The sequence below is a fragment of the Oncorhynchus keta genome, chromosome 17 (assembly GCF_023373465.1).
Source record: "Oncorhynchus keta strain PuntledgeMale-10-30-2019 chromosome 17, Oket_V2, whole genome shotgun sequence".
Taxonomy (NCBI): domain Eukaryota; kingdom Metazoa; phylum Chordata; class Actinopteri; order Salmoniformes; family Salmonidae; genus Oncorhynchus; species Oncorhynchus keta.
The window spans coordinates 15,887,803-15,915,679 of NC_068437.1; the positions used below are offsets into that span (position 1 = coordinate 15,887,803).

Consider the following 27,877-nt stretch of genomic DNA (forward strand, 5'->3'; position numbering starts at 1 on the left):
GAAGTGTGTTTTGGGTCATTGTCCTGTTGAAAAACAAATGATAGTCCCACTAAGCGCAAACCAGATGGGATGGCATATCGCTGCAGAATGCTGTGGTAGCCATGTTGGTTAAGTGTGCCTTTGAATTCTAAATAAATCACCAACAGTGTCACCAGCAAAGCACCCACACAACATCACACCTCCTCCTCCATGCTTCACGGTGGGAACCACACATCCAGAGATCATCCATTCACCTACTCTGCGTCTCACAAAGACACAGCGGTTGGAACCAAAAATCTCAAATTCGGATCCATCAGACCAAAGGACAGTTTTCCACTGTTCTAATGTCCATTGCTCGTGTTTCTTGGCCCAAGCAAGTCTCTTCTTCTGATGCAGACAATTACATTGATGGAAACAACAATCCATCCGCAATATTAAAGCTGATCGACCCCCTACTTTGAAGAATCTCAAATAGAAAATATACTTTGATTTGTTTAACAATTTTTTTGGTTACTACTGTACATGATTCCATGGGTGTTATTTCATAGTTTTGATGCTACAGTGTAGAAAATAGTACAAAAATAAATAAAAACCCTGGAATGAGTAGGTGTGTCCAAACTTTTGACTGGTACTGTATACAACAACTATGTACAGTGTTTATACTATGATCCTCCCATTCTATGGAAGGCCCACCGCTCTCATAATGTATGTCATATCGACTAAAATGTTTTAAATGGTTCTTTATATATATATATATATATATAGGAATGGAGGGATGGCTTTCCCATATTATTCCATTGAAAATTTGGAACAAAGTAGCCCCCTTATTTTCACAAATGACAACACACATGCCACTCAATTCAGTACTTCCTAGTTCCATATATCAAACAGTTATTTCAGTTATATTAAAACCAGGAAAATCTGGATAGTCCCCTGCTGATTATAGACAAGTTTCATACATTTGGACAAAATAATAGCAATGCTTATAAGCAATAGAATGGCAAAAGTCTTACCAGACTTGATACATATCAATCAAACATGGTTTATTACAAATAGACACAAACAACTACAAAAATATGTTTAAAAGTTTAATACAATATGCAAAAAACCAAGATCTAGATTTATCAATAATGGTTGTTGATGCCGAAAAGGCTTTGTCTTGAATGGCCTTTTCTATTCCAAACTTTGTAAGCTTTCAAATTTCCAGCTGAAATAATAGATTTAAGAAAAGTATTGTATAAATGTCATAAAGTTAAAATATACACAAATAATACCATTATCTGATTAAATCGCTTAAGAAATAGGCACAAGACTGGGATGTCCCCTCTTCCCCCACCTGTTTGCACTGGCAATTGAACCGCTTTCAGATAGAATTAGACAGGACCCAAACAGGTATTGGTTTTGGTAAACATGATTATAAACTAAACTTATTTGCAGATGATATCCTGTTAAACTTGGCCAATATTGAAAACTCAATGCTCCCTTTGCTAAAAATATTTTCTGAATACTTGTCACGACTTCCACCGAAGTTGGTGCCTCTCTTTGTTACTAAATATATGTATTTCCATGACAGAATTAAAAAGTAATTTTGTACTGACCAATGTAGATAGTTTCAAATATATGCAACATAAAAGTTACATATCACACAATTTCGATTTTGAGATCAGAGCAACCTTGAGGGAATCTTATTTGAATCAGAAAAGGATGTTTATATGATAGGGAAGACATACAAAACCTTGACGAGAGCATATTCAACTAACAAATTCAATCAAACATTTTTTAAACTATTGGGACCAAGACTTAAGTATAAAGAACTGATGTTGGCACACGATGGAGGGAAAGTTGGAGCATAACTAACAAAATTACAGTTAACAAAAATGCATGCTTAATCCAGTATAAACTAATGTATAGAATGTATTATACAAGAATCAAAACTCACTAATTCCGTAGCACAACGGCAGAGTCATGTCTCAATTGCAAAACGAATAGTGACTCCATAATCCATGCCTTCTAGGAACATGATAAAGTCTGGAAGTTGTGGTCAAAGCTAGAAAGAAAGAAAGAAAGAAAGAAAGAAAGAAAGAAAGAAAGAAAGAAAGAACTGAAAACTGCTGTTCCCAAATGCTCTCCATCCAACCTCACTGAGCTTGAGCTGTTTTGCAAGGAGGAATGGGAAAAAATTTCAGTCTCTCGATGTGCAAAACTGATAGAGACATACCCCAAGCGATTTACAGCTGTAATCGCAGCAAAAGGTGGCGCTTCAAAGTATTAACTTAAGGGGGCAGAATAATTTTGCACGCCCAATTTTTCAGTTTTTGATTTGTTAAAAAAGTTTGAAATATCCAATAAATGTCGTTCCACTTCATGATTGTGTCCCACTTGTTGATTCTTCACAAAAAATACAGTTTTATATCTTTATGTTTGAAGCCTGAAATGTGGCAAAAGGTCGCAAAGTTCAAGGGGGGCGAATACTTTCGCAAGGCACTGTATATAGCCCTTCTTACATCAGCTGAAATCTCAAAGTGCTGTACAGAAACCCAGCCTAAAACCCCAAACAGCAAGCAATGCAGGTGTAGAAGCATGGTGGCTAGGAAAGACTCCCTAGAAAGACCAAAGCCTAGGAAGAAACCTAGAGAAGAACCAGGCTATGAGGGGTGGACAGTCCTCTTCTGGCTGTGCCGGGTGGAGATTATAACAGTACATGGCCAAGATGTTCATATGTTCATAAATGACCAGCATGGTCAAATAATAATAATCACAGTAGTTGTCGAGGGTGCAACAAGTCAGCACCTCAGGAATAAATGTCAGTTGGCTTTTCATAGCCGATCATTGAAAGTATCTCTACCGCTCCTGGTGTCTCTAGAGAATTGAAAACAGCAGGTCTGAGACAGATAGCACGTCCCTTGAACAGGTCAGGGTTCCATAGCCGCAGGCAGAACAGTTGAACCTGGAGCAGCAGCACGGCCAGGTGGACAGCAAGGAGTCATCATGCCAGGTAGTCCTGAGGCATGGTCCTAGGGCTCAGGTCCTCCGAGAGAGAGAAAGAAAAAGAGAAAGAGAGCATACTTAAATTCACACAGGACACCGGATAAGACGGGGGGCGCCAACCCAGACAGGAAGACCACGTCAGCGACTCAACCCACTCAAGTGACGCACCAAGTGACGCACCCCTCCTAGGGAAGGCATGGAAGAGCACCAGTAAGCCAGTGCCCCTGTAATAGGGATAGAGGCAGAGAATCCCCATGGAGAAAGAGGAACCGGCCAGGCAGAGACAGCAAGGGCGGTTCGTTGCTCCAGAGCCTTTCCGTTCACCTTCACACTCCTGGGCCAGACTACACTCAATCATATGACCCTCTGAAGGGATGAGTCTTCCGTAAAGACTTAAAGGTTGAGACCGAGTCTGTGTCTCTCACATGGGTAAGCAGAACATTCCATAAAATTAGAGCTCTATAGGGGAAAGCCTTGCCTCCAGCTGTTTGCTTAGAAATTCTAGGGATAATTAGGAGGCCTGCATCTTGTGACCGTAGCGTACGTGTAGGTATGTATGGCAGGACCAAATCAGAAAGACTGGTAGGAGCAAGCCCATGTAATGCTTTGTAGGTTAGCAATAAAACCTTGACATCAGCCCTTGCCTTAACAGGAAGCCAGTGTAGGGAAGGTAGCACTAGAGTAATATGATACATTTTTTTAGTTCTCGTCAGGATTCTAGCAGCGGTATTTAGCACTAATTGAAGTTTATTTAGTGCTTTATCCAGGTAGCCGAAAGTAAACCATTGCAGTAGTCTAACCTAGAGGTAACAAAAGCATGGATTCATTTTTCTGTATAATTTTTGGACAGAATGTTTCTGATTTTGCAATGTTACATAGATGGAAAAAAGCTGTCCTTGAAACAGTCTTGAGGGGGGGGGTCGCCCAGGGAGCCTAGAGCCGCCACTGAGTAGAGTTATTAAGCTATTTAGAATGGTATCATGTTGGGGTTAAGACAATTGGATGATTCTTTAAGGAAAGCACATTTTCAGAAAGTGTCCCACTTTACCAATACTCACCCTACGCGTGCAACAAAAGTAGAACATTCAACTTTTGATAGTATTTCTGTCAAATCTATGCATACAATTTGATGCATAGGTTGGATAAATCCATTTCATGCGACACACAGAACACTGAACCCACTGAAACTGCCTCCGCAACGCAAGGCTGCAAAGCAAGCGCAGCATTCATTCATTAACATGCTTCTGGTGTACCAAAACGCAATGACGCTGTCGGCGAGGTAGATAGGCCTACATCCATGCATTCACTGTAGTTGTGTATCTACGCACAGGCAGTTCGAATTGAGAGGAAATGTTTTATAGGTTTATATCTCTCCCATATCGGAATGTGCATTGTTTCACCATTTGGTGAAAAATAAACCCCAAGTCTGTCTGTCACAGTCTGTGAGGATGAAATAACCAGACAGACAGACCAAATAGCATATGCTTCAATTAAATCAATAATTTTCCTGAAGGGCAATTTTCTCAACCTCAAATACCGTGGTGGCGAATAATTACACAAGTCTGTCTACCGAGGAGGATGGTCGTAAATGTTCCAAAATATGGAATATGCATTACATTCTCAAAAATTTGCCTTAACCGACAAAATTCGAAGGATTTGATGTATTGAAGTCTGGCTATGGCCACAACAGGTTTTAATATAACCACAGAACCACTCCATAGTGGAGTCCAGATGTTATTCAGATAAAACAGTGGGATCATTCTGTCACAGACAGAGATGTCTGGATGAAAGTAATTGAAGTTGGGGGACAGTGTCAAATAATGTCATCATTACAGATTTTCAGTCAAAATAATAAATGTATATTTTAGGCTACTTATTTATCTGTCATAATGGAAAGTCAATGAAACGGCGTGAATTAAATGAGTGTGTCCTATAAGACATTGGACGTATACTACTGTAAAGTGGAAATCAATACACTACAGTTGGGGTTTCTGGAGTTTAGATTTTTTTTTAGCGTCACCCGCCCCTAGGAGCTAGATAGACGCTCGTTCCGAGGTTGCGTTCCGAGACAGACACGATGACGCTGCGATTCACTAGCCCCATCACAAGCACAAACACACACTCGTATAGACTACTCCTGTCCAGCGTGCTCACCGTTTTTCTACCTTTCGCTTGAAATCTGCGTGTCCGTGAGAAACTGTACTGTTGGTTCACGCTCTTAGTGCAGAATATTACAGATCTGACTGTTTGACACTTTTTGGGGGTTTGCAAAAAAAGTATCTTCTTTATCCAATGGGTCCCGGGATAGTTATACTTTTCTCTCTGTTCGGATTTCTCAACGGACAAGGTCAGTTACCGTTTTACTTCAGGATACTAACCTACTGTTTCAAGCTTGAATTCTTCCCATGAGAATCAATCCATGCCCATGCGTGATGCATATGGTTGGAATACCATATAAATTCACTCAGGCATGTTAGATATTTCAAACGTATCACCCTAAGCAGGCTACTGCACTATCACTGTATGGGCAGATGTCGGGTAGCACTGGAGTAAAACAGTTCCCATAAAGTGTTTACATGTGATTTCATGAACACTTTTTGGCAGTTATATTACAGTAGTAACTTGAAGCCTACTGTGTTACATGCTGTTCAGTGTGTGTGTGTCATTTGGATTTAGGTTTGCTTTGATTTTGTGTGTGTGTGTGTGTGTGTGTGTGTGTGTGTGTGTGTGTCTTGTTGCCAGTAAAACATCTGCCCATGATTACCAGTTTTAGGGAAGATTTCAACATTCCCAATTTGTCCTAAAGTGATTTGACAGGGATTAAATGTATTTTGCGTTGTGTAAAATATGGACTAATTTCACCAGTAGACATTTCTCAGACTACTGGAAACGATTTCCCAAGCTGAAACCGTAACAAGGTTTTAAAGTTTAGAGTACGGAAATGTGCCCAAAATGATTGCTGCTCAACCAGCCAACCAGATGCAGGGCAGGTCTCTCCTTAAAACTCAGACACACCAGTAGGATTGTCAATCTCTTGTCTGCTCACACAGCAAAGACTTGGATGTCGTCAGCCACTCAGCCTTGTTAAACTACTCCAAACCAGAAGGTGGCAGTAGCGCTTGACAACGCATATCAGTGCGTATTGCTTATGGTCTAGATTCCAAGCTATCTGCGCTAATGTTGCTATTTTGTAGAAAGCCCTTGTTGATACTAGCCAGGTGCCTACAACTAGACAACTAGCTAGCAAAATGACAAAGAAACAAGTTATTCCATACCATACTGCCAGTGTTAGCCCACAGCCCAATGTTTAGCTAGCTAGGTAATGTTATCATATCTAGCTAGCTAGTTAAGGACACTGCACTAACTCAGAAGTTAACACAGGCAGCCGTTTCATGGAAACTTCTTCAAACTAGCTAATCCATTCTGATTTAATTATCACGTCAATACTAGTTAAAGTGGTTAACTAGTTTGGATGTAGTATTTATTGTTGTGTGAATTGTGTCTAACTAGCTACCTCCCATAGCCTACATTGCATATGAAGTGTGACTGTCTCATCCGTGGATGTTTTAACAAATGCTCCCCTTTCCCTTTTTTTGTTGTTGTTGGCTCCCCCACTTTGTGTTTTCGTGCTCTCTGACTGGCTCAAAGTCATTGGCCACTTGTGAGCATTGCGATTCTACAAGTAGAATAGGTAGGTTCGTCACTACGCAGCAGGTATCGCTTTTGTTCTAGCAAGAGAAGGAACGGCCTCCCACTATAATAAGTACTTATCAGAAGTGAGATTCACGGTGTGTTTCATACTTTTCACTATGAGGGTGTGTCAAATGAGTCTGGAAACACTGAGCGGTGGCTGGTCTGGAAAGGGAGCACGGTCCTGACTTAAACCTCTACGGGATCGGTGGGTCCCCCACGGAATGGTTGAGCTAACGTAGGCTAATGTGATTAGCATGAGGTTGTAAGTAACAACAACATTTTCCAGGACATAGACATATCGGATTTTGGCAGAAAGCTTAAATTCTTGTTAATCTAACTGCACTGTCCAATTTACAGTAGCTATTACAGTGAAATAATGCCATGTTATTGTTTGAGGAGAGTGCACAGTTATGAACTTGAAAATGTATTAATAAACCAACTAGACACATTTGGGCAGTCTTGATACACAATTTTGAACAGAAATACAATAGTTCATTGGATCAGTCTTAAACTTTGCACATACACTGCTGCCATCTAGTGGACAAAATCCAAACTGCGCCTGGGCTGGCAAATTGAAAAAAGGGGGGAAAAAGGGGTGGATCCTTAAGAGGGGGACCATCCATGGGTCACAGAGGCATGGGATGACCTACAGTGCATTCGGAAAGTATTCAGACCCCTTCCCGTTTTCCACATTTTGTTACGTTACAGGCTTATTAAAAAATGTATTAAATAATGTTTTTCCCTCATCAATCTACATACCCCATAATGACAAAGTGAAAAAATGAGAGGTGGACTCCAATCAAGTTGTATAATTGAAGGTCCCCAAGAACACAGTGGCATCCATCATTCTTAAATGGAAGATGTTTGAATCCACCAAGACTCTTTCTAGCTTTGTCCGCCCAGCCAAACTGAGCAATTGGGGGAGAAGGGCCTTGGTCAGGGAGGTGACCAAGAACTCAATTGTCACTCTGACACAGCTCCAGAGTTCCTCTGTGGAGATGGGAGAAATTTCCAGATAGACAACCATCTCTGCAGCACTCCAGGCCTTTATGGTACGGTGGCCAGACTGAAGCCACTCCTGGCACATGACAGTCCACTTGGAGTTTGCCAAAAGGTGCATAAAGACTCTCAGACCATGAGAAACAAGATTCTCTGGTCTGATGAAACCAAGATTGAACTCTTTGGCCTGAATGCCAAGCATCACTTCTGGAGGAAACATGGCACCATCCCTACGGTGAAGCATGGTGGTGGCAGCATCATGTTGTGGGGATGTTTTTCAGTCTTTCCCTTGATCTTTTCGGATCAATAGAAAGATGAACGGAGCAAAGTACAGAGAGATCCTCGATGAAAACCTGCTCCAGAGTGCGCAGGACCTCAGAATGGGGTGAAGATTCACCTTCAAACAGGACAATGACCCTAAGCTCACAGCCAAGACAATGCAGGAGTGGCTTCGGGACAACTCTCTGAATGTCCTTGAGTGGCCCAGCCAGAGCCCGGACTTGAACCCGATCGAACATCTCTGGAGAGACCTGAAAATAGCTGCGCAGCGACGTTCCCCGTCCAACTTGACAGAGCTTGAGAGGATCTGCAGAGAAGACTGGTAGAAACTCCCCAAATACAGGTGTGCCAAGCTTGTAGCATCATTCCTTAGAAGACTCAAGGCTGTGATCGCTGCCAAAGGTTCTTCAACGAAGTTCTGAGTATACGGTCTGAATACTTATCTAAATGTAATATTTCCGTGTTTTATTTGTAATAAATTAGCAAAAAAATCTTAAGCCTGTTTTTACTTTGTCAATATGGGGTATTGTGTGTAGATTGATGAGGGAAACAAACGATTTAATAGATTTTAGAATAAGACTGTAACGTTACAACATGTGGAAAAAGTAAAGGAGTCTGAATACTTTCTGAATGCCCTGTATATACCCCAGATCAGGGTCCCCTGGACACACATGGTGCCGATTTCACAGTCTGTGGGGCTCCTGTCGGTGGTGTGCTTAGGAATTCTGGCCCATTGACTTTAATGTAAGAATTTGACATCACCCCTCCTCCGTTGAATTCAATTTTATTGGGCATGTCTCACTGGGGCCATACCCTCCCTCCAACACCTATCAGCGCCCCTTGCTCCTCTTCTCAGCTTCAATGCTACACGGGAGAGAGTCAAGGGTCAGGGTGGTGTATCACTTCCATTAGGTATGGATGGTGTCAAGGTGGATCGAAGATCTGAAGATGGTCCCATAGAATCAGGATATAAACCGTTCATGTACATGAATCACTTATTCACATATTTTTGTATGAACTCAAACTTACTAGACTCAGTCAGACAAATACGTACCTGCAAATCGAATGTTATAATATGGCCAACAAATGCATTGCTACAGGCTATTCAGACCGTTAGTCAAATGACAAATGATAAAGATCTTAAGCATTTACATTATAAGGTCATTTGTGTCACGATGATGACAGTAGGGTAAACTGACTGAAGCGGGTTAGATAAAGGATGTGACCCATGGAAGTGGACTGTGCTGCTGTGATGTCTGGGTCTGTCTCCGATAGGCCTTTGCTGTGGGTTTAGGCTGAGGGACTAGAGCTCCACTGGGCTCATTAAGCAGTGTTTACATGAGAAGTCTAGACATGGGCCAGCAATGTTTTTTTTTTTCTCTCTCTCTCTCTCTCTCTCTCTCTCTCTCTCTCTCTCTCTCTCTGTCTCTGTCTCTGTCTCTCTCTCTCTGTCTCTCTGTCTCTCTGTCTGTCTCTCTGTCTCTGTCTGTCTCTCTGTCTGCTCTCTCTCTCTCTCTCTCTGTCTCTCTGTCTCTCTGTCTCTCTCTCTCTCTCTGTCTCTCTCTCTGTCTCTCTCTCTCTCTGTCTCTCTCTCTCTCTGTCTCTCTGTCTCTCTGTCTCTCTGTCTCTCTCTCTCTCTCTCTCTCTCTGTCTCTCTGTCTCTCTGTCTCTCTGTCTCTCTGTCTCTCTCTCTCTCTCTCTCTCTCTCTCTCTCTCTCTCTCTCTCTCTCTCTGTCTCTCTCTGTCTCTCTGTCTCTCTGTCTCTCTGTCTCTCTGTCTCTCTCTGTCTCTCTCTGTCTCTCTGTCTCTCTCTGTCTCTCTGTCTCTCTGTCTCTCTGTCTCTCTGTCTCTGTCTCTCTCTCTGTCTCTCTCTCTGTCTCTCTCTCTGTCTCTCTCTCTGTCTCTCTCTCTCTCTCTGTCTCTCTCTCTCTCTCTGTCTCTCTGTCTCTCTCTCTGTCAGTCAGTCTTTAATGGCATGGGAAACATATGTTTACATTGCCAAAGCAAGTGAAATAAACAATATGCAAAAATCTAACATTTGCAAATAGTTGTAGTATGAATAGTGGGGGAAGATAAATAAACATATTGTATATACAGTACCAGTCAAAAGTTTGGACACACCAACACATTCCAGGGTTTTTCTATATTTTCTTATATTTATTACATTGTACAATAATAGTGATGACATCAAAATATCTTTTGACATAGCCACCCTTTGCCTTGATGACAGCTTTGCTTTATCTTCTGTATACCACCCTACCTTTGGGGCGGCTGGTAGCCTAGTGGTTGGAGCGTTGGGCCTGTAACTGAAAAGTTGCTAGATGAAATCCCTGAGCTGACAAGGTAAACATCTGCTGTTCTGCCCCTGAACAAGGCAGTTAACCCACTGTTCCTAGGCCGTCTTTGTAAATAAGAATTTGTTCTTAACTGACTTGCCTGGTTTAATAAATATACCTTGTCATGACACAAATGATTGGCTCAAACGCAACAAGAAGATTCCACAAGTTAACTTTTAACAAGGCACACCTGTTAATTGAAATGCATTCCTCATGAAGCTGGTTGAGAGAATGCCAAGTGTGTGCAAAGCGGTCATCGAGGCTACTTTGAAGACTCACAAATATAAAATATATTTTGATTTGTTCAACACTTTTTTGGTTATTAAATGATTCCATATGTGCTATTTCCTAGTTTTGATGCCGTCACTATTATTCTATGATGTGGAAAATAGTCAAAATAAAGAAAAGCCCTTGAATGAGTAGGTTTCTCCAAACTTTTAACTGATACTGAATATATCTTTTTTATTTTTTATCTTCCCCCACTATTCATACTACAACTACCTCTAGAACAATCCCCAAACCACACACATCACTCAGGCTCTAATCCCAGATTATCTTTAGGGTAGGAGAAAAGAGGGTGATAATTAGGCGTGTAAATTCCAGCAATCCGCTGAGAGGTGTGAACGCCTCTCGTAATGTTGAGAGAGAGTAGTGTGAAAACACCAGAACACACCAGGGAGTGAGTCATGTGAACACCTCTTTCCGTCAGTTGAGACTGAAAGTGAGACATTGTATGACATTCTCATTCTATGCCTCCTCTGAGCTTGGAAGGGAACATTCTAGAGCTTTGTGCTTCATGGTAGTTGTTCCCTGGGGGTTTGTCTGATGTTTCTAACGACATACAGAGGCTTCCAGATTCTAGGGTGTTTTGGCAAGGGGATGTCAGTTAATGGCAGTGGTAGTGGTCAAGAAAAATAAAATGTCCAGACTGGCAAAAACTGGCCTGGGGGGAAGCCAAGCAAGGAGAATTGTTCCCCACAGGAGGTGTTAACAATTTCCGACCATTCCCTACTCTTCCAGCAGATGTATTTTCTTTACTTTTTTACGTGTGTAACTGTTCTCTCTCTGAGCAACACTTTTGACCCTTTCCAAGAGCATCCTGGTGTTGGTCCCTGCCCTCAGATGAAAGCAGAGTTAGACCTTATCACCGTTGAAGATTGTGACTCTAGTCAGACTGAGGCCCAATGAAGGCTGGTTATGGGGCCTGTTAAAATCCCTCTCATCTCCCCCTGTTGCTAAGAGCTTTATTACTCAGTTCACGGCGGGACAAGGAGCTCGACTGTTGCAGTTGTTAGTCTGGCTGGCCTCAACAGGCTTGTTCAGTGAGTCAGCAAAATAGTGTTTCTTGGCTTGGTAATGCATCTATTATACTACCTATTACGTTGTTGTTTGATTATACACTCTGCTGTTGATTTACAATAAGAATGACTTTCACTTGCAGGAAAAGGTAGCATGGTTGTTGTATAACGACACTGCTTTTTATTCATCTGTCCACATCTTTTCATTGCTATTTCCCACAGTTAATGTTGACAGTTCTCTCATTTGCTTTGGATAAATGACCATATTATTTTTTATATTAAGTTCATTTGTTCACACCTTTGGCCCCTGCCTGCAGTTACCATATTCAAGGATATACTGTTCAGTGCATTTGGAAAGTATTCAGACTCCTTGACTTTTTCCACATTTTGTTACATTCCAGCCTTATCGTAAAATGGATTCAATTGTTTTTTTTTCCCCTCATCAATTTGCACACAATAACCCACAATGACAAAGCAAAAACATTTTGGGGGATTTTTTTGCAAGTGTATAAAAATACAACGGAAATATCACATTTACACAAGTATTCAGACCCTTTACTCCGTACTATGTTGAAGCACCTTTGGCAGCGATTACAGCCTTGAGTCTTCTTGGGTATGACGCTACAAGCTTGACACACCTGTATTTTGGGAGTTTCTCCCATTCTTCTCTGCAGATCCTCTCAAGCTCTGTCAGGTTGGATGGGGAGCGTCGCTGTAGAGCTAATTTCAGGTCTCTCCAGAGCTGTTCGATCGGGTTCAAGTCCGGCCTCTGGCTGGGTCACTCAAGGACAATTCCAAGTGGGCTGTCGTGTCTTTTGCTGAGGAGTTGCTTCGATCTGGCCACTCTACCATAAAGGCCTGAATGGTGAAGTGCTGCAGAAATGGTTATCCTTCTGGAAAGTTCTCTCATCTCCACAGAGTAACTCTGGAGCTCTGTCAGAGTGACCATCGAGTTCTTGGTCACCTTCCTGACCAAGTCCCTTCTCCCCCGATTGCTCAGGTTTGACAGGCAGCCAGCTCTAGGAAGAGTCTAGGTGGTTCTCTACTTCTTCCATTTAAGAATGATGGAGGCCACTGTGTTCCTGGAGACATTCAATGCTGCAGAAATGTTTTAGTGCCCTTCCCCAGATCTGTGCCTCAACACAATCCTGTCTTGGAGCTCTATGGACAATGGTGGGACCTTATATAGGAAGGTGTGTGCCTTTCCAAATCATGTCCAAACAATTGCATTTTCCACAGGTGGACTCCAATCAAGTTGTAGAAAGATCACAAGCATGATCAATGAGGTACATTTTGAGTCTCATAGCAAAGGGTCTGAATACTTATCTAAATAAGATTTTTCTGTTTTTTATTTGTAACCCATTTGCACAAATTTCTAAAAACCTGTTTTTCACTTTGTCATTATGGGCTATTGTATGTACATTGATGGAAAAAAACATTAATTTAATCAATTTTAGATTAAGGCTGTAACGTAACAAAATGTGGAAAAGTCAAGAGGTCTGAATACTTTCCGAATGCACTGTAAACCACGTTCCCTCCTCTGGCAGAAATAATTGGAACTAAAACTTTTTTTATGGAACTGTAAATTTAAGATAAAACCTCCAGGCACTTGTCCTCCTTTACTTGAAACCTCTGATCTTGTTTCGTTAGCCAAGCTAGATTTAGCATTTAGACATCCCCTGATCCACTATGATACGTGTTATTATAGTCAGTGGTTGAATACACTATTGTTCCTTGTTCCAACAACTGGTTTATTAGATTAACAAATATGATTTTACTCTTGAGTGTTCTTTAATAATGACATGCCATTTAGAAGACACTTTTATCAACTTACAGTCGTGCATGCATACATTTTTTATGTATGGGTGGTCCTGGGAATCGAACCCATTATCCTGGCATTGCAAGCACCATGCTCTACCAACTGAGTAACAGAGGAATTTTAGGAGTCCTTTAGGACTACTTATATTAATAAAAAAACAATTTGGCAGACAGGCCTTTGTTTAAGCCTAAAGCAAGAAAGGACCAGCCAACCTGCCAAAGCTATTTCACGTTTGGCAGAATACACTAACCACAAGGAAATGAATGTATTTGATCTGATTGCGATGGCTGAATTGTTTACAGAGTCGAGGCATTCCGAGCTCTTTTAATCCACACGGAGAAGCAGACGGAGCGCCACAGAGTTAGTCCAACTCCGGTCGTCACCTCTTATTTCTACACAACATATCCATCATTCAGTATTGCTGGCAAAAGGCTTACAGGCATTTAGAAAAACATTCCAAACAGTTTTTCAATCATTTGGAAGACAAATTGCTAATACTGTGAAAGTGTGAGTGGCATTGGGTGACAACAATATACTTGTGTTTTGGACTATTTTTGTTGCACTTTTTGTAAACATACTTTGCATAATCGTTCTAAACATGTCAATCCTCATGTATTACTCACCCAGCAAAATAGACTATGTTGTATGCAAGACATGGCTTGAAACCACAATTTATTCTGTTCTAACATTTTAGTTTCTAATTCATGTGAGAGTGTTTCTTATCCCTTTGGGTTGACTGTCACCTTATGTAACATAGAAGGTGGCTCTGTGCATCATGAGTAACCTGAGCCCTGAAGGCTAGCGTTAGCTCACGGCGCTAGTGCCTGGGCTTTAGCTCAGCAGGCTAACACCCCTATCATGGGAGATCGAATGCAGATGTTGACAGCTCTCATGAGTCTCTAACTGTTTTACAGGACTGATGAGTCACAGTCCATTTGGGGTCTCTAGATCTCCCACACCGATACTGTTGCGCTCGCTTCAGTAGGCCAAGCCACGGCATTCAGCGTAAGCCCATGAATAACACACGCTGTTTGTTTGTGGTTGTGTCCATCCACAGGTGGAAAACAGATCTCCATAGATGAGTGCTGTAAGGATGGTCGGGTTCGGGGCATTGACAACCAGGACTGCACAGCCATCCCTCTCATCTCTGAGTCCACCACGTGCAGGTGAGTGGGGCCTTTTTTACAGTAGTTAATGTACTCTCTGACTGAACAGCCTTACTCAGAGAAATACAGAGACTATAGAAAATAGATTATATTTCTATGGTCTTAACCTCTGTGCCCATAGGGGGGACTGCTTACCTCAGTATTAGTCCCATGGGGTTGGTTGACTGTAAACGGTATAGATAGACTATGGTGCAATAGGTATGGTGGTAGGCCATATTGTGAGAGGACTTTACCGTACCCCCGGTCGTAAATCCCCAGCCACATTCTTGAATTGGCGTGAGAGCAGGAGACATTACACTAGTGGTAATAACAGTGTAATAACAGGGTAATAACAGCTCTGGTAGTAAGAGTAGAAGGTGTTCTGCCACAGGTTCAAGGCCAATAAGGAGGAGATCTGTCGCTCCATCTTCTCTCTGATGGCAAATGTATTGACATTGGCTACCCAAGTGATCCAGAATTTTTTCAAATTATAGAGTAAGGGTGGAAGTGTGATGGTTTTTGGTTGAGGGGGGTGTTGGGTTTAGGGTTTAGAGAGAGGGGGTATTGCCAAATCCAGGAAATACCACTGAGGTGAAACTATAGAGAGAGGACTGGAAAGGACTGGAGAGGGGGAAGAACAGGAAATCAGAGAGCTTATTTCAGACACAAAAAAAAGACAAGAAGAGAAAAGGCAGACAGGAGCACTGTTGTGCCCTTAAAAGGTTCTGCGGAGGTGACGTGAGTGCAGTTGTCGTGGGGACAGATCTAGATTATAGGGAAAGAGAGAATTTCTGGTAAGAGGGTTGATAAAGACAGGCTAGTTGGTAGAGGAGTGGAGTGGAGAGGAGACCTAAGTGCTGCACAGTACCCAATCTCGTAAAACAGACAATGGGTTTCACGCCCTCCCTTGAGACAGACAGTCAGAAACAGGCAGACACACTGACAGACAGACACAAGCACCCCTGAACTTATTGTCCTTCCTCAGAGTAGCAAACCATCTCTCCAGCTGGAGCACCGTAACCCAGTCTCAGTTGATGGTATAATAAAGAGGTGTTCTGCCTGCTCTCACTCACTTCAGATCTGATTATTTACAACAGACTCATACAGCTCTTTGTCTACCTCCGTTTTCTCCTTTGAAGTCTTAGGGTCCTGTAACTGTTTCTGGTTTTACTGTAAAACATTCATGAAGCCACTCCAGCTGGAGAGACAGGTCAGATAGTTGGAAATCACTGGTCATCCTGCTGTCAGGAAGTTCTCCCTGGCCTGTCCAGACTCAGAGAGGGATGTAATTCCAGTAATGTTGTCCGGGAATTCGGGTTACAAAATCCAAGCAGGATTTCTGGTAAAACCTGGGAATTTTGGGAAGGTTACCGGAATTTTGCAACTCTATCTAGGAAGTGTTGCCGCCCTACAGCCCTCTGTGTCCATCAGAGGAGGGACATCCAATGGGAGGTGGGAGGGTTAAAACAGTGACGGTAAATAATGGATTCTTAAGTTAGCTTCACTGTACCCATAACAGTTAGCGTGGTAAGCCAATTGGAGACAGTGCTGCATTGACCCAACTCTGGTAAAGTGAAGATTATGAACACAAAACAAAGTTTTAATCCACCTTGAGTTTACACAGGGCTTTCCTTCTTCACTCAGCCCACGTACAGCAGCTGCACCAACCAGGACTATTAGCAGATCCCCAGTAGGCATGCCCGGGGCTCTTTTTAACAGGAAGCACTGTGAGACAGAGCTCTATTCCACCAAGGAGCACAGTGATGGAGTTAAGAATAAACTGTGCTCCCTGTGTCTTTCCTGTTCCTGTCTGACAGGATAGTGCAGGAGCAGTGCTGCGCTGCGGTTCTGGAGGACAATATCTGCACCAGTGGCATCAACATGGCCAAAGAGCAGGGGGTCTGTGACACACAGTTCACTGGAAGCACCTGCGAGACCAAGACTGCCAAGGTGTGTGTGTGTGTGTGTGTGTGTGTGTGTGTGTGTGTGTGTGTGTGTGTGTGTGTGTGTGTGTGTGTGTGTGTGTGTGTGTGTGTGTGTGTGTGTGTGTGTGTGTGTGTGTGTGTGTGTGTGTGTGTGTGTGTGTGTGTGTGTGTGTGTGTGAAAGACTGTCCGCGTGTGCGCATACAGCCAAATACTTGTGTTTACATGCGTGTGTATCAAAAGTGTGTCGGGGGAAGTAATCATTGACCGCTTCAAGAACCTCACGCTGATCACCGTACATCACTCCAATGGACGTGCAATTTTTGCAGGAGAGTGAATGAGATTGAGTGTCCGCGTGTGTGTGTGCCTGGTGAGCAGGTTGAAACATGTCACTCTGGGGAGGAGTGAGGAATGGAGCTTGTTGCTGACAGGTAGATGATCAATTCCCCTCAGATATTCTCTGCCAGGGTGGACTCTCTACACCTGGCTGTCCTCTTCCTCGGGATCCTACACAACCCTCTATGCCCCCATCCTGCTGCACACCATGGCATCAGTCAAGGTCCTCGAAGCATTTAGCCAAGTGAGCCACAGTACTTTTGCCCAGGAGAATGAGGTCGTTGTTAGTGCAGGCAGCAACACGCCTTTACTTGATCCGCCCCCGAATTGCAGGTGTCGGCTGATTGCATTGAGGTGTGCTGCGTTTGATGAATGGGAGTTTAGATTGGGGGAGGAACCATAGCATACCATGGTCATTTTTAAGCTCCCCCTAAAAGCTCTCAGTACACTACCACTTTATTTTCTTTGTAATTTAGCAGACGCTCTTATCCGGAGCGACTTACAGGAGCAATTACGGGTTAAGTGCCTTGCTCAAGGGCACATAGTTTTTTAAAGTTTTTTTTTTAAGAGTCAGCTCGGTTATTCGAACCAGCGACTGTTCGGTTACTGGGCCAACGCTTGTAACCACAAGGCTGCCTGCCACAACCGCACCACTCAACACCTCAAGGACAGAGATGATAGACAGACCAGACAGACACACTCAAACTAGATTCCTCCCCTTTGACAAGCCCGGATGGATCCCCTTCAGAAAATGGTGATAGATGATGGTGGGGAAGTTGTAAAGAAGTGGTGATGATGATGTAATTTCCCCCCGTCCGTCTGTCATTCTGGTCAAATGATGCATATAAACACATTGAGTAATCGTATATCCCTGGTCTGACCCCTTCAGATGTGCTGTGACTGTTGTCTGCTGGGCCGGGCTGCTCGCGAGCATGGTCTGACCTGTGACCACAACCTGTCTCTGGGCTATCAGTGTGGCCTGGTGTCCCGGGCCTGCTGCGATGACGGAGCCCCTGATGTGGAGACCAGAAACTCCCTGGGTAAGAGAATCAACTCTAAGACGAGGGAAGGACTAATGGTAGAGGGTGAAGAGACGGTGGAGGGATCGAGGGAAGAGAGGTGGAAAAAAGTCAAGCGAGTGGAGTGGTGGGAGGAGGTGAACGCTGGAGTAGAGAGGTGGAGAGAGTGGAGAGTGGAAGGATGTTTGGAACGTTATTCTTTCTAGTGTATGTCCAATGCTACTCTGCCCTCTGGTGGTCATTAGGAGACAGGGGTCTTACTGTCGTTTTAGTAAAGAACTCCATTGTCCTGATGCATTCATTGGTTTCAACACTCTTTGTTTGCGAACTTAGTTTTGGCCAATACTGGTCAATCTTCTCCTTTCTTTCCCCACAGTTTCTGACAAAGACAACGAGACCCTCACTGAGAAGGAGAATCCCTTACCGAATAACATGTGCAGCAGTGGTAACAACCCCTCCACACATGACCTTCACATGTTACTAATAGACTGTGTCCTCACAGAGAAAGTCAGGAACACGAGTCATTTATCTTCTGTTTGTTTATAATGTGCACAGGATTAGCCAAGTGTGCACAGGAATGTGTGGGCAACAGCACCTGTGCCTGCTTCAAAGGTTACAAACTCAAACCAGATGGGAAGAACTGTGAGGGTGAGTAGACTGGAGGTTCAGTACCAGCCATATCTTGTTGAAAAGTTAGTGAGCTGGAATAAAACATCTAGTAGCTCCCAAGGACTAGGATTTCTCACCTCGTAGATACGGCTTCCATACTATCTGCCCCTCTTCCTCCCTCCATCTCCCAGATATAAACGAGTGCCTGCTGGGGGCCAGTAACTGCAGAGGAGGCGAGCACTGCATCAACACAGTGGGGTCATTCCGTTGCCAGAGAGAGGTCAGCTGTGGTACTGGCTACGAGCTCACGGACAGCAACAACTGCAAAGGTCAGAGGTCACAACACAATGCCTCCTACAGGGGGAAAGGGAATAAGGAAGGATCAATATGTATGATTCATGATTCATACATCCATGATAAACTGGATCTATCTGTCTGTCCGTCTGTCCGTCTGTCTCTTTCTATCTATTCCCAGCTGGTAGAATTTGCTGGTAGAATTTGACTTGCAATGAAACTATTGTTGAATATTTATGAGAATAGATTTGAATCACATACAGTTTGATCTTCCTCGTACAACATGCCTTCTTTCCCCAGACATTGACGAGTGTGAGTCAGGAACCCACAACTGCTCCCCGGACTTTGAGTGTCAGAACACTCAGGGGTCGTTCCGCTGTCTGCCCAAGAACCAGTGTGGCGATGGATACATCCAGGACGCCATGGGCAGCTGCATCGGTGAGCATCAGGACCCTGACAGACGTTACCATGGCAACCTATCATCAAGGCAACACATAACCCCATCCATCCCACATGTACCCCCAAACACAGTATCTTCAAAGTACAGTTCACAGTGTTCTCTGACATACATGGCATATTTTAGGGACTCATCATCGTAGTGCTGGCGGGGAGGAAGGGGCACAAGGGGTTCAGTGATATGACCCTGTGGTTCCCTATGTGAACCATATCAGAGTTGAAGAGGCGAAGCGAGAGGTCTGACTGCGGCCCAAAATCTGTTCTTGCGAGAAATAAGTGTAAAGCAGACCAAGTGGGATTTTTTTGTATGAAGGTCAATGAGAGAGTGTCGAATTTGGTCAACACAAAATTTAATTGCACATTTTCTAAGTGAGGCTTATTTGATCTAATAGAAGTTTCGTAATGTTTAGGTTGTTACGAATGTACTGATTTAAGTGGACCTACGTGGTATCCCGGCAACTTTGAAAAAACAATTCTATATCAGAGTTGGGCATGTTGTTCACATGAGTATCTGCCCTCTCATTGGCTAGAATGTTCCCACCAGCTCCTCCTCCTCCCGCCTGCCTTCCGCATTTGCGAACATTCATTCCCATTGTTAGAGCAGACAGTCCAATATCTTGTCAATATATAGATAATCTTTGCCCGTCTGTACAGTATAACCTCTGATCTCTATCCCAGACATCAATGAGTGTCTGGCCCAGACAGAGCCGTGCCGCCCTGGCCAGTTATGTATGAACACGATGGGCTCCTTCACCTGCCAGAGGAACTCTATCAACTGTGGCCGGGGATACCACCTCAATGACGGCGGCAACCGCTGCGTGGGTACGTACAGCTGCCTCACTTGCATACTTAGACCTCATCATGCCAGTTGGGGTGAAGGCCTCCATAAGGCCCCGCTCCTGGGCTATATTGGACACCTCTGTCCAAGGGAGCCTCAACATGCCCGGTGTACACTGCAGTACTGCTAGAATGGATCTCTGCCACGTTCACCTCCATTGATTAGCATCAGCAAACAGATACTGTAGCCTACATTTCCATGTATTTCCTGTGGCCTCGCTATCCTTTTGCTTAAGAATGTGCTTGTTTCTTCCTGTAATATCTTGTGGTCTCGCTCCCCCCTGGTGCAGATATCGATGAGTGTAAGGGTCCTGACAGTGCGTGTGCAGGCCACGGCTGTATCAACCTGGTAGGATCGTTCCGTTGTGAGTGTAAGGCTGGCTTCAACTTCAACAGCATCAGCCGCGTCTGCGAAGGTACGCACTGACTTAATCATCCTAGTAGTTACATGGCAGTGTGATGTCAGTTGACGTAAGCAGGACGCCAACAGTCATGACTGTTTAAGGCATCTGTCATGTCAGTGTTATCACAGTGTTATGTAGGTCTTATGACAAAGGGTTCAAGTTAAGGGTCACCCAAGACTGGGTGGCTGTTATACAATAATGTTATTTTAAAAATAAGGCACGAGGGGTTGTGATATATGGCCAATATACCACAGCTGAGGGATGTTTGTATGCACGACGCAACCTGGTGTGCCTGGATACAGCCCTTAGCCGTGGCATATTGGCCATATACCACAAACCCCTGAGTTGCCTTATTGCTATTATAAACTGGTTACCAACGTAATTAGAGCAGTTCTCAAACCATGCTGTTTATAAAATAATTGAATTAGCAGATGCTTATATCCAAAGCGATTGACAATCATGCATATATTATTTTACGTATTGGTGGCTTCGGGAATCGAACCCACAATCCTGGCGCTGCAAGCGCCATACTCGGTCAACTGAGTCATACAAGACCAGGATATACTGTCCTCTGTGCTTGGGTCTGTAGATGTGTCATACAGGACCAGGATACTGGATACAGTCATCTGTGCTTGCTCAAACTGTAGATGTTCAAGTTAGTGTCGTTTTCTTCTGTGTCTTAGATATCAACGAGTGCAGGCACTACCCTGGGCGCCTCTGTGCCCACAAGTGTGAGAATGTCCTGGGGTCCTATAAGTGCAGCTGCACCCAAGGCTTCAAGCTGGCCAGCGACAGCAGGAACTGTGACGGTAATGCAGCCTTCAAAGGATAACAGAGGTGTTCAAAACTGGGCTTCTCTCATTGGCCATCTCTTTTTTTTGCCTTACTGAAGTTTGTGGTCATGTCTTTTTCTGAAGATCATGTGCAGCATCTTTATTTTTAAAGATATACACATCAATACACTACGAAAAGCAGAGCAGAGATACAAAACACTTTGTTAGCATTTGTCAGCATTTATTTTAACACTTGGAAGGAAATAGCACCTCCTGTGTGCACTGCTGGTAATACCGTATACCCCATTATTGTACCGGAACTGTAAAGATATGGAAATCTGGAGGCACTAAAACATCACATTTTAGAGAGTTTTGAGATTATTCCACAAGTAAGGTGCGAAAAAACTAAAAGCAGATTTACATGATTTAGTGGAAATGGAAGGGATCTCCAAAGGTAGCCATCCCTGAGACCGGGTCTGGTAGCTCGTACGTCTGTAGGTTAACAATGAAGTAAGTACGGCAGAAGTTTGTGTAAGAGGGCTGTATAAACAGAAAGAGTGCAATGCATCGATCTACGAGACCTCTGAGGCCCAGCCTACTTTCTGAGACCGAAGGCAGTGAGGTGTACTGAACTTGTCGCCCTTAATAAAGCATAGTGCGCCATGATAAACTATGCCCAATGTCTTCAATACAGTGGCAGCTGCGTTCATATAGCCGATATCACCATGATCTATACTGTCGACTGAATGATTTGTTTTCTGTTATTTAACAAAAAGGCATGCCATATTCCTATAAATAAATAGCATTTTATTTCTTAACTTCTTAATTAACTAACTCATCCAGATATTTAGAAGCGGGGACACGATCAGCGTGGGCCTAGAGAAAGTTTACACTCACAGTTTTCACATTTTGCTGTCTTAAAATAAAATTCCAAAATTGATAGATTTTCTATTGGTGTATACAACATACTTCACATTGTCTATCGGTGTATACAATATACTTCACATTGTCTATCGGTGTACACAACATACTTCACATTTTCTATTGGTTATATACAACATACTTCACATTGTCTATCGGTGTATACAACATACTTCACATTTTCTATCGGTGTATACAACATACTTCACATTGTCTATCGGTGTATACAACATACTTCACATTTTCTATCGGTGTATACAACATACTTCACATTGTCTATCGGTGTACACAACATACTTCACATTGTCTATCGGTGTATACAACATACTTCACATTTTCTATCGGTGTATACAACATACTTCACATTGTCTATCGGTGTATACAACATACTTCACATTTTCTATCGGTGTATACAACATACTTCACATTGTCTATCGGTGTATACAACATACTTCACATTTTCTATCGGTGTATACAACATACTTCACATTGTCTATCGGTGTACACAACATACTTCACATTGTCTATCGGTGTACACAACATACTTCACATTGTCTATCGGTGTACACAACATACTTCACATTGTCTATCGGTGTACACAACATACTTCACATTTTCGAAGTGCAATAACTTTTTCTGAACATTTTCCAAATGAATAACAAATACATCACAAAGATGTCTTGATTGCATATATCTTCACACCCCAGAGTTAATACTCTGTGGAAACACAATATTCAAACCTTTTCTCTCATTTTCAAGCAGATTTATGTCTGGACTAAGACTGGACCACTCAGGAACACTCAACACCTATTGGAAATCCATTATGGTGTGTCTTTGGAATTAACATTTGTGGAAAAATTCAACTCTATCCCAGGGTTATGTATTCAGAAGACTGAGTCAGGGTTTTTATCTGGCCTTTGCTTCGTTCATATTTCTTTTGTTCCTGACAAAATCACCAGTCCCTGCCAGTGACGATCATACCCATAAATAATGCTGCCGCCACAATACTTGAAGATACAGATCAACAACATTGCATTCACTCCACATTACTGGCCTGTGTGACAAAGTGAAAATAATTAAGTCTGTGTTAAAAAATCCACTCCAAATCCTCAATGATGTTTTCAACAAGGCTGTTTAGTAATACTGCAAGACAACACAGCGAATAAATACACTTTTTTTGCCTAAATTAAAAACTACAGGCTTGGGTCAAATCCAATACAGCAAAACAGAGAGTGAAACCGTGTATTTTCAAGTATTGCTGTAGCAGCATTTTGTTATGGGTATGCTTGTCACCAGCAGGGACTATTGAGTTTGTCAGGATCAAAATAAATATGAAAGGAGCAAAGCCTAATATAAAGTTAGAGGAAAACCCATCTCAGTCTTCTGAAAACCGAACCATTTGATAAAGTTGTATTTTTCAGCAGGACAATTACAAGAAAGTGTATGCCAGAGGCACACCATAATGGCTTTCCAAGAGGTGTTGAGTGTTCCTGAGTGGTCCAGTCTCAATCCTGACATATATTTGCTTGAAAATCAGAGACAAGATTTGAATATTGCTGCCCATCAATGACCCCAAGCTTGTGCAATTTTGACAAAAACAATTGGTACATGTTGCCCTAAGAGTTGTGCAAAGTTAGTACAATCGTATTCAAAATTATTCACAACTATAATGGCTGCCAAACATGCTTCCACCAACTATTAACTCTGGGGTGTGAAGGCATACGCAATTAAGACATCGTAATTTCTTTATTTTGGAGTAGGTTGTGTAGATCAGAAGCAAAATAATCAAATTAATTCCCTTTTAAGGCAGCAAATGTGAAGTCTGTGTAAGGAGTGTGGGTAGACTTTCACTAGCGACTGTACATATGCATAAATCATCAGATACATTGTGTCACTAGTGTTATCTCTAACTGAGTTACATTGTTGGGTGTAGATCTAAATGAATGCGAGAGCAGCCCCTGCAGTCAAGAGTGTGCCAACGTGTATGGCTCCTACCAGTGCTACTGTCGCCGTGGCTACCAGCTCAGTGACATAGATGGCATCAACTGTGAAGGTAGGAGATGCTAAAACGGTATCTGATGAGCCATAGCCTACTGTCAAACCCAATCAGGAGCCCCATAACTGAGGTATTTCTTATCTTTACTTCCTGTACCCTTTACATCCACCATGTTTGACCTCTGATCTTTAACCTCTGACCTTTCCAGACATTGATGAGTGTGCCCTGCCCACCGGGGGTCACATCTGCTCTTACCGCTGCAACAACACCCCTGGGAGTTTCTACTGCACCTGCCCCGCCACCGGCTACACCCTGGCTCCCAATGAACGCAGCTGCCAGGGTAAGGCCTCACTCCTCAGGGGGGTGCAGGAGTCCACAGCATGGGGTCATGGTCATACTTCAGATCAGAAGACATATTGTAACAGTGATGATTCGGGGTACATGAGTAACCTCACCTGAGACCTGAAAATGTATGCTAGCTCTCTGAGCTAATGCCTAGGCTTTAGATTAGCGGTCTAACACATTCAAGGTTTGAACCCAGGGTTATATATTTGATATAAATGATTTTCCATTTTTGTGGTTCTGAGTTTATTTGTTTCTCTTCCTGTCCAGATGTTGATGAGTGTGTGACAGGAACACACACATGCTCTGTGACAGAGAGCTGCTTCAACGTGCAGGGTGGATTCAGATGCCTGTCATTCGAGTGTCCGACCAACTACCGCCAAGCAGGGGAGATGTGAGTACCTACTTACCTGAGGTCTCTTTCTCAAATAATGGGGGTATATATCTGTTTTAAGTTCACATACCCGTACTTGCGTCCTAAAAAGTAGGCTCATTTTGGCTTTGACAATAGCTGATCAATTAGATATGGGGATGTGCTACCGAAATCAACTTATAGCGGGAACAAAGCAATCACGCATGATGCATTCTCAGTGTGCGAAAATTGGATGAGTTATAGTATTGAATTTTTTTAAAAATCGAGTATGGTTTAAATGCCAGGATGTTATACTAATTTTGGCTCTTCGTCCAGTAAAATTCAATGCACTCTTTTCCACAATGCATTGGAAGAGGTGGGCTGCGAGTGATAGGCCGTAGTTCTCTTGAAGTAGCCAGACAACAAAACTTGGCTACAAAATTGGGAAGGTGCCGAATAATGAAGCTTCTGCGGTGGTGTTCAAACGTAGGAAAAGTAGTTTTTGTTTTCTTTAAAATTATCATGAGTATTGCATTGTAAGCAACATCTTTGAAAACAGAAGTATTTTTCTTATTTTAAAGTGGATTTCTTTTTCCTAATTGAACATTTGTTTTGTTCTCTTGGCCTTCATCAGAGCTTTTAAACTAAATACTAAATCATATTTTGCTGCCTTTTTAGGGGCTCCTAACCAACTGTACTATTTTGTTAGTTTTTTCGCATTCTTTGTAAGTTATTTTGTACATAATGTTGCTGCTAACATCTCTTATGACCGAAAATAGCTTCTAGATATCAGAACAGTGATTACTCACCTCGACCTGGATGAAGATTTCTTCTTTAATGAATCCGACTCTAAGGATATACCGCTTCCCTGAGACAAGGCCCTAATCCTCGCCATTCCCGTGAAGAAAAGACGGAAATACAGTGTGGAGGTCGGGGTGCCTTGTGAGAATTTGTCGGCGAGTGGGTAAACCACTTCTACCATCCGTTCTATTGGCAAACGTGCAATCACTGGAAAATAAACTGGATGATCTACGATCGAGACTATCCTACCAACAGGACATTAAAAATGGGAATATCTTATGTTTCACTGAGTTGTGGCTGAACAACGACACAGATAATATAGAGCTGGCTGGGTTTTCCGTGCATTGGGAGGACAAAGCAGCTACTTCTGATTAGACGAGGGTTGGGGTGTGTGCCTATCTGTCAATAATAGCTGGTGCAAGATGTCTAATATTTAAGAAGTCTCGAGGTATTCCTCACCTGAAGTAGAGTACCTCATGATAAGCTGTAGACTACACTATCTACCAAGAGAGTTTTCATCTATATTATTCATAGCCATCTATTTGTTACCACAAACAGATGCTGGCACTAAGACCACACTCAACAAGCTGTATAAGGTCATAAGCAAACAAGAAAATGCTCATCTAGAGGTGGCGCTACTAGTGGCCAAGGACTTTAATGCAGGCTAACTTAAATCAGTTTTACCAAATTTCAACCAGCATGTCACATGTGCAACCAGAGGGAAAAAAACTCTAGACCACCTTTACTCCACACACAGAGACGCATACAAAGCTCTCCCTCGCCCTCAATTTGGGAAATCTGACCATAATTCTATCCTCCTGATTCCTGCTGACAAGCAAAAACTAAAGCAGGAAGTACCAGTGACTCGCTCAATACGGAAGTGGTCAGATGACACGGATGCTACACTACAGGACTGTTTTGATTAGCACAGACTGGATTATGTTCCGGGATTCATCCATTGGCATTGAGCAGTATCCCAGCTCAGCCACCGGCTTCATCAATAAGTGCATCGACGATGTCGTCCCCACAGTGACCGTACGTACATATCCAAACCAGAAGCCATAGATTACAGGCAACATCCGCGCTGAGCTAAAGGCTGGGACTGCCGCTTTCAAGGAGCGGGACACTAATCCGGGCGCTTAGAATAAATTGCGATATGCCCTCAGACTAACCATCAAACAGGCAAAGCATCAATACAGGACTAAGATGGAATCCTACTAACCTGGTTCTGACGCTCGTCGGATGTGGTAGGGCTTGGAAACTATTACCGACTACAAAGGTAAACCCAGCCGCTGATTGCACAGTGATGCAAGCCTAGCAGATGAGCTGAATGCATTTTTTTCTCACCTCGAGGCAAGCAACACTGAAGCATGCATGAGAGCACCAGCTGTTCCTGATGACTGTGTTATCACACTCTCCATAGCCAATGTGAGCAGGTCAACATTCACAAGGCTGCGGGGCCAGATGGATTACCAGGACATGTACTCAGAGCATGCGCAGACCAACTGGCAAGTGTCTTCACTGACATTTTCAACCTTTTCCTGACTGAGTCTGTAATACTGGTCTGTTTCAAGCAGACCACCATAGTCCCTGTGCCTAAGAAGGTGAATGTAACCTGACTAAATGACTACCACTACCACTTACGTCAGTAGCCTTGAAGTGCTTTAAAAGGCTGGTCATGGCTCACATCAAGACCATCATCCCGACTCCAATTTGAATACCACCCCAATAGATCCACAGATGATGCACTCTCAATCGCACTCCACACTGCCCTTTCCCACCTGGACAAAAGGAACACCTATGTGAGAATGCTGTTCATTGAATACAGCTCAGCGTTCAACACCATGTGCTCACAAAGCTCATCACTTTTTATTTATTTTATTTTTTATTTGACCTTTATTTAACCAGGTAGGCTAGTTGAGAACAAGTTCTCATTTACAACTGCGACCTGGCCAAGATAAAGCATAGCAGTGTGAACAGACAACCCAGAGTTACACATGGAGTAAACAATTAACAAGTCAATAACACAGTAGAAAAAAAGAGAGTCTATATACATTGTGTGCAAAAGGCATGAGGAGGTAGGCGAATAATTACAATTTTGCAGATTAACACTGGAGTGATAAATGATCAGGTGGTCATGTACAGGTAGAGATACTGGTGTGCAAAAGAGCAGAAAAGTAAATAAATATAAACAGTATGGAGATGAGGTAGGTAAATAGGGTGGGCTATTTACTGATAGACTATGTACAGCTGCAGCGATCGTTTAGCTGCTCAGATA

The 27,877-nt window shown here is 42.9% G+C and overlaps 1 protein-coding gene across 3 annotated transcripts in view; it reads left to right on the forward strand.

The window, feature by feature from the left end:
* Positions 1 to 5,029: 5,029 nt before the first annotated feature.
* The window catches only part of LOC118396517 (fibulin-1), a 51,068-nt gene continuing 28,220 nt past the window's right edge, over positions 5,030 to 27,877 (forward strand). Inside the window, exons 1-14 of one of the 3 annotated variants that reach the window (XM_035790775.2) lie at positions 5,030 to 5,314; positions 14,449 to 14,557; positions 16,354 to 16,486; positions 17,685 to 17,835; positions 18,191 to 18,259; positions 18,370 to 18,462; positions 18,615 to 18,752; positions 19,018 to 19,155; positions 19,852 to 19,995; positions 20,301 to 20,426; positions 21,098 to 21,223; positions 24,042 to 24,161; positions 24,313 to 24,444; positions 24,717 to 24,840. In XM_035790775.2, coding sequence (XP_035646668.1) covers positions 5,260 to 5,314; positions 14,449 to 14,557; positions 16,354 to 16,486; positions 17,685 to 17,835; positions 18,191 to 18,259; positions 18,370 to 18,462; positions 18,615 to 18,752; positions 19,018 to 19,155; positions 19,852 to 19,995; positions 20,301 to 20,426; positions 21,098 to 21,223; positions 24,042 to 24,161; positions 24,313 to 24,444; positions 24,717 to 24,840 — 1,658 coding nt within the window. In that variant the 5' untranslated portion in view covers positions 5,030 to 5,259. The remainder of the gene's footprint in view (positions 5,315 to 14,448; positions 14,558 to 16,353; positions 16,487 to 17,684; positions 17,836 to 18,190; positions 18,260 to 18,369; positions 18,463 to 18,614; positions 18,753 to 19,017; positions 19,156 to 19,851; positions 19,996 to 20,300; positions 20,427 to 21,097; positions 21,224 to 24,041; positions 24,162 to 24,312; positions 24,445 to 24,716; positions 24,841 to 27,877) is intronic. The other 2 variants (XM_035790774.2, XM_035790773.2) reach the window with 2 other exon arrangements.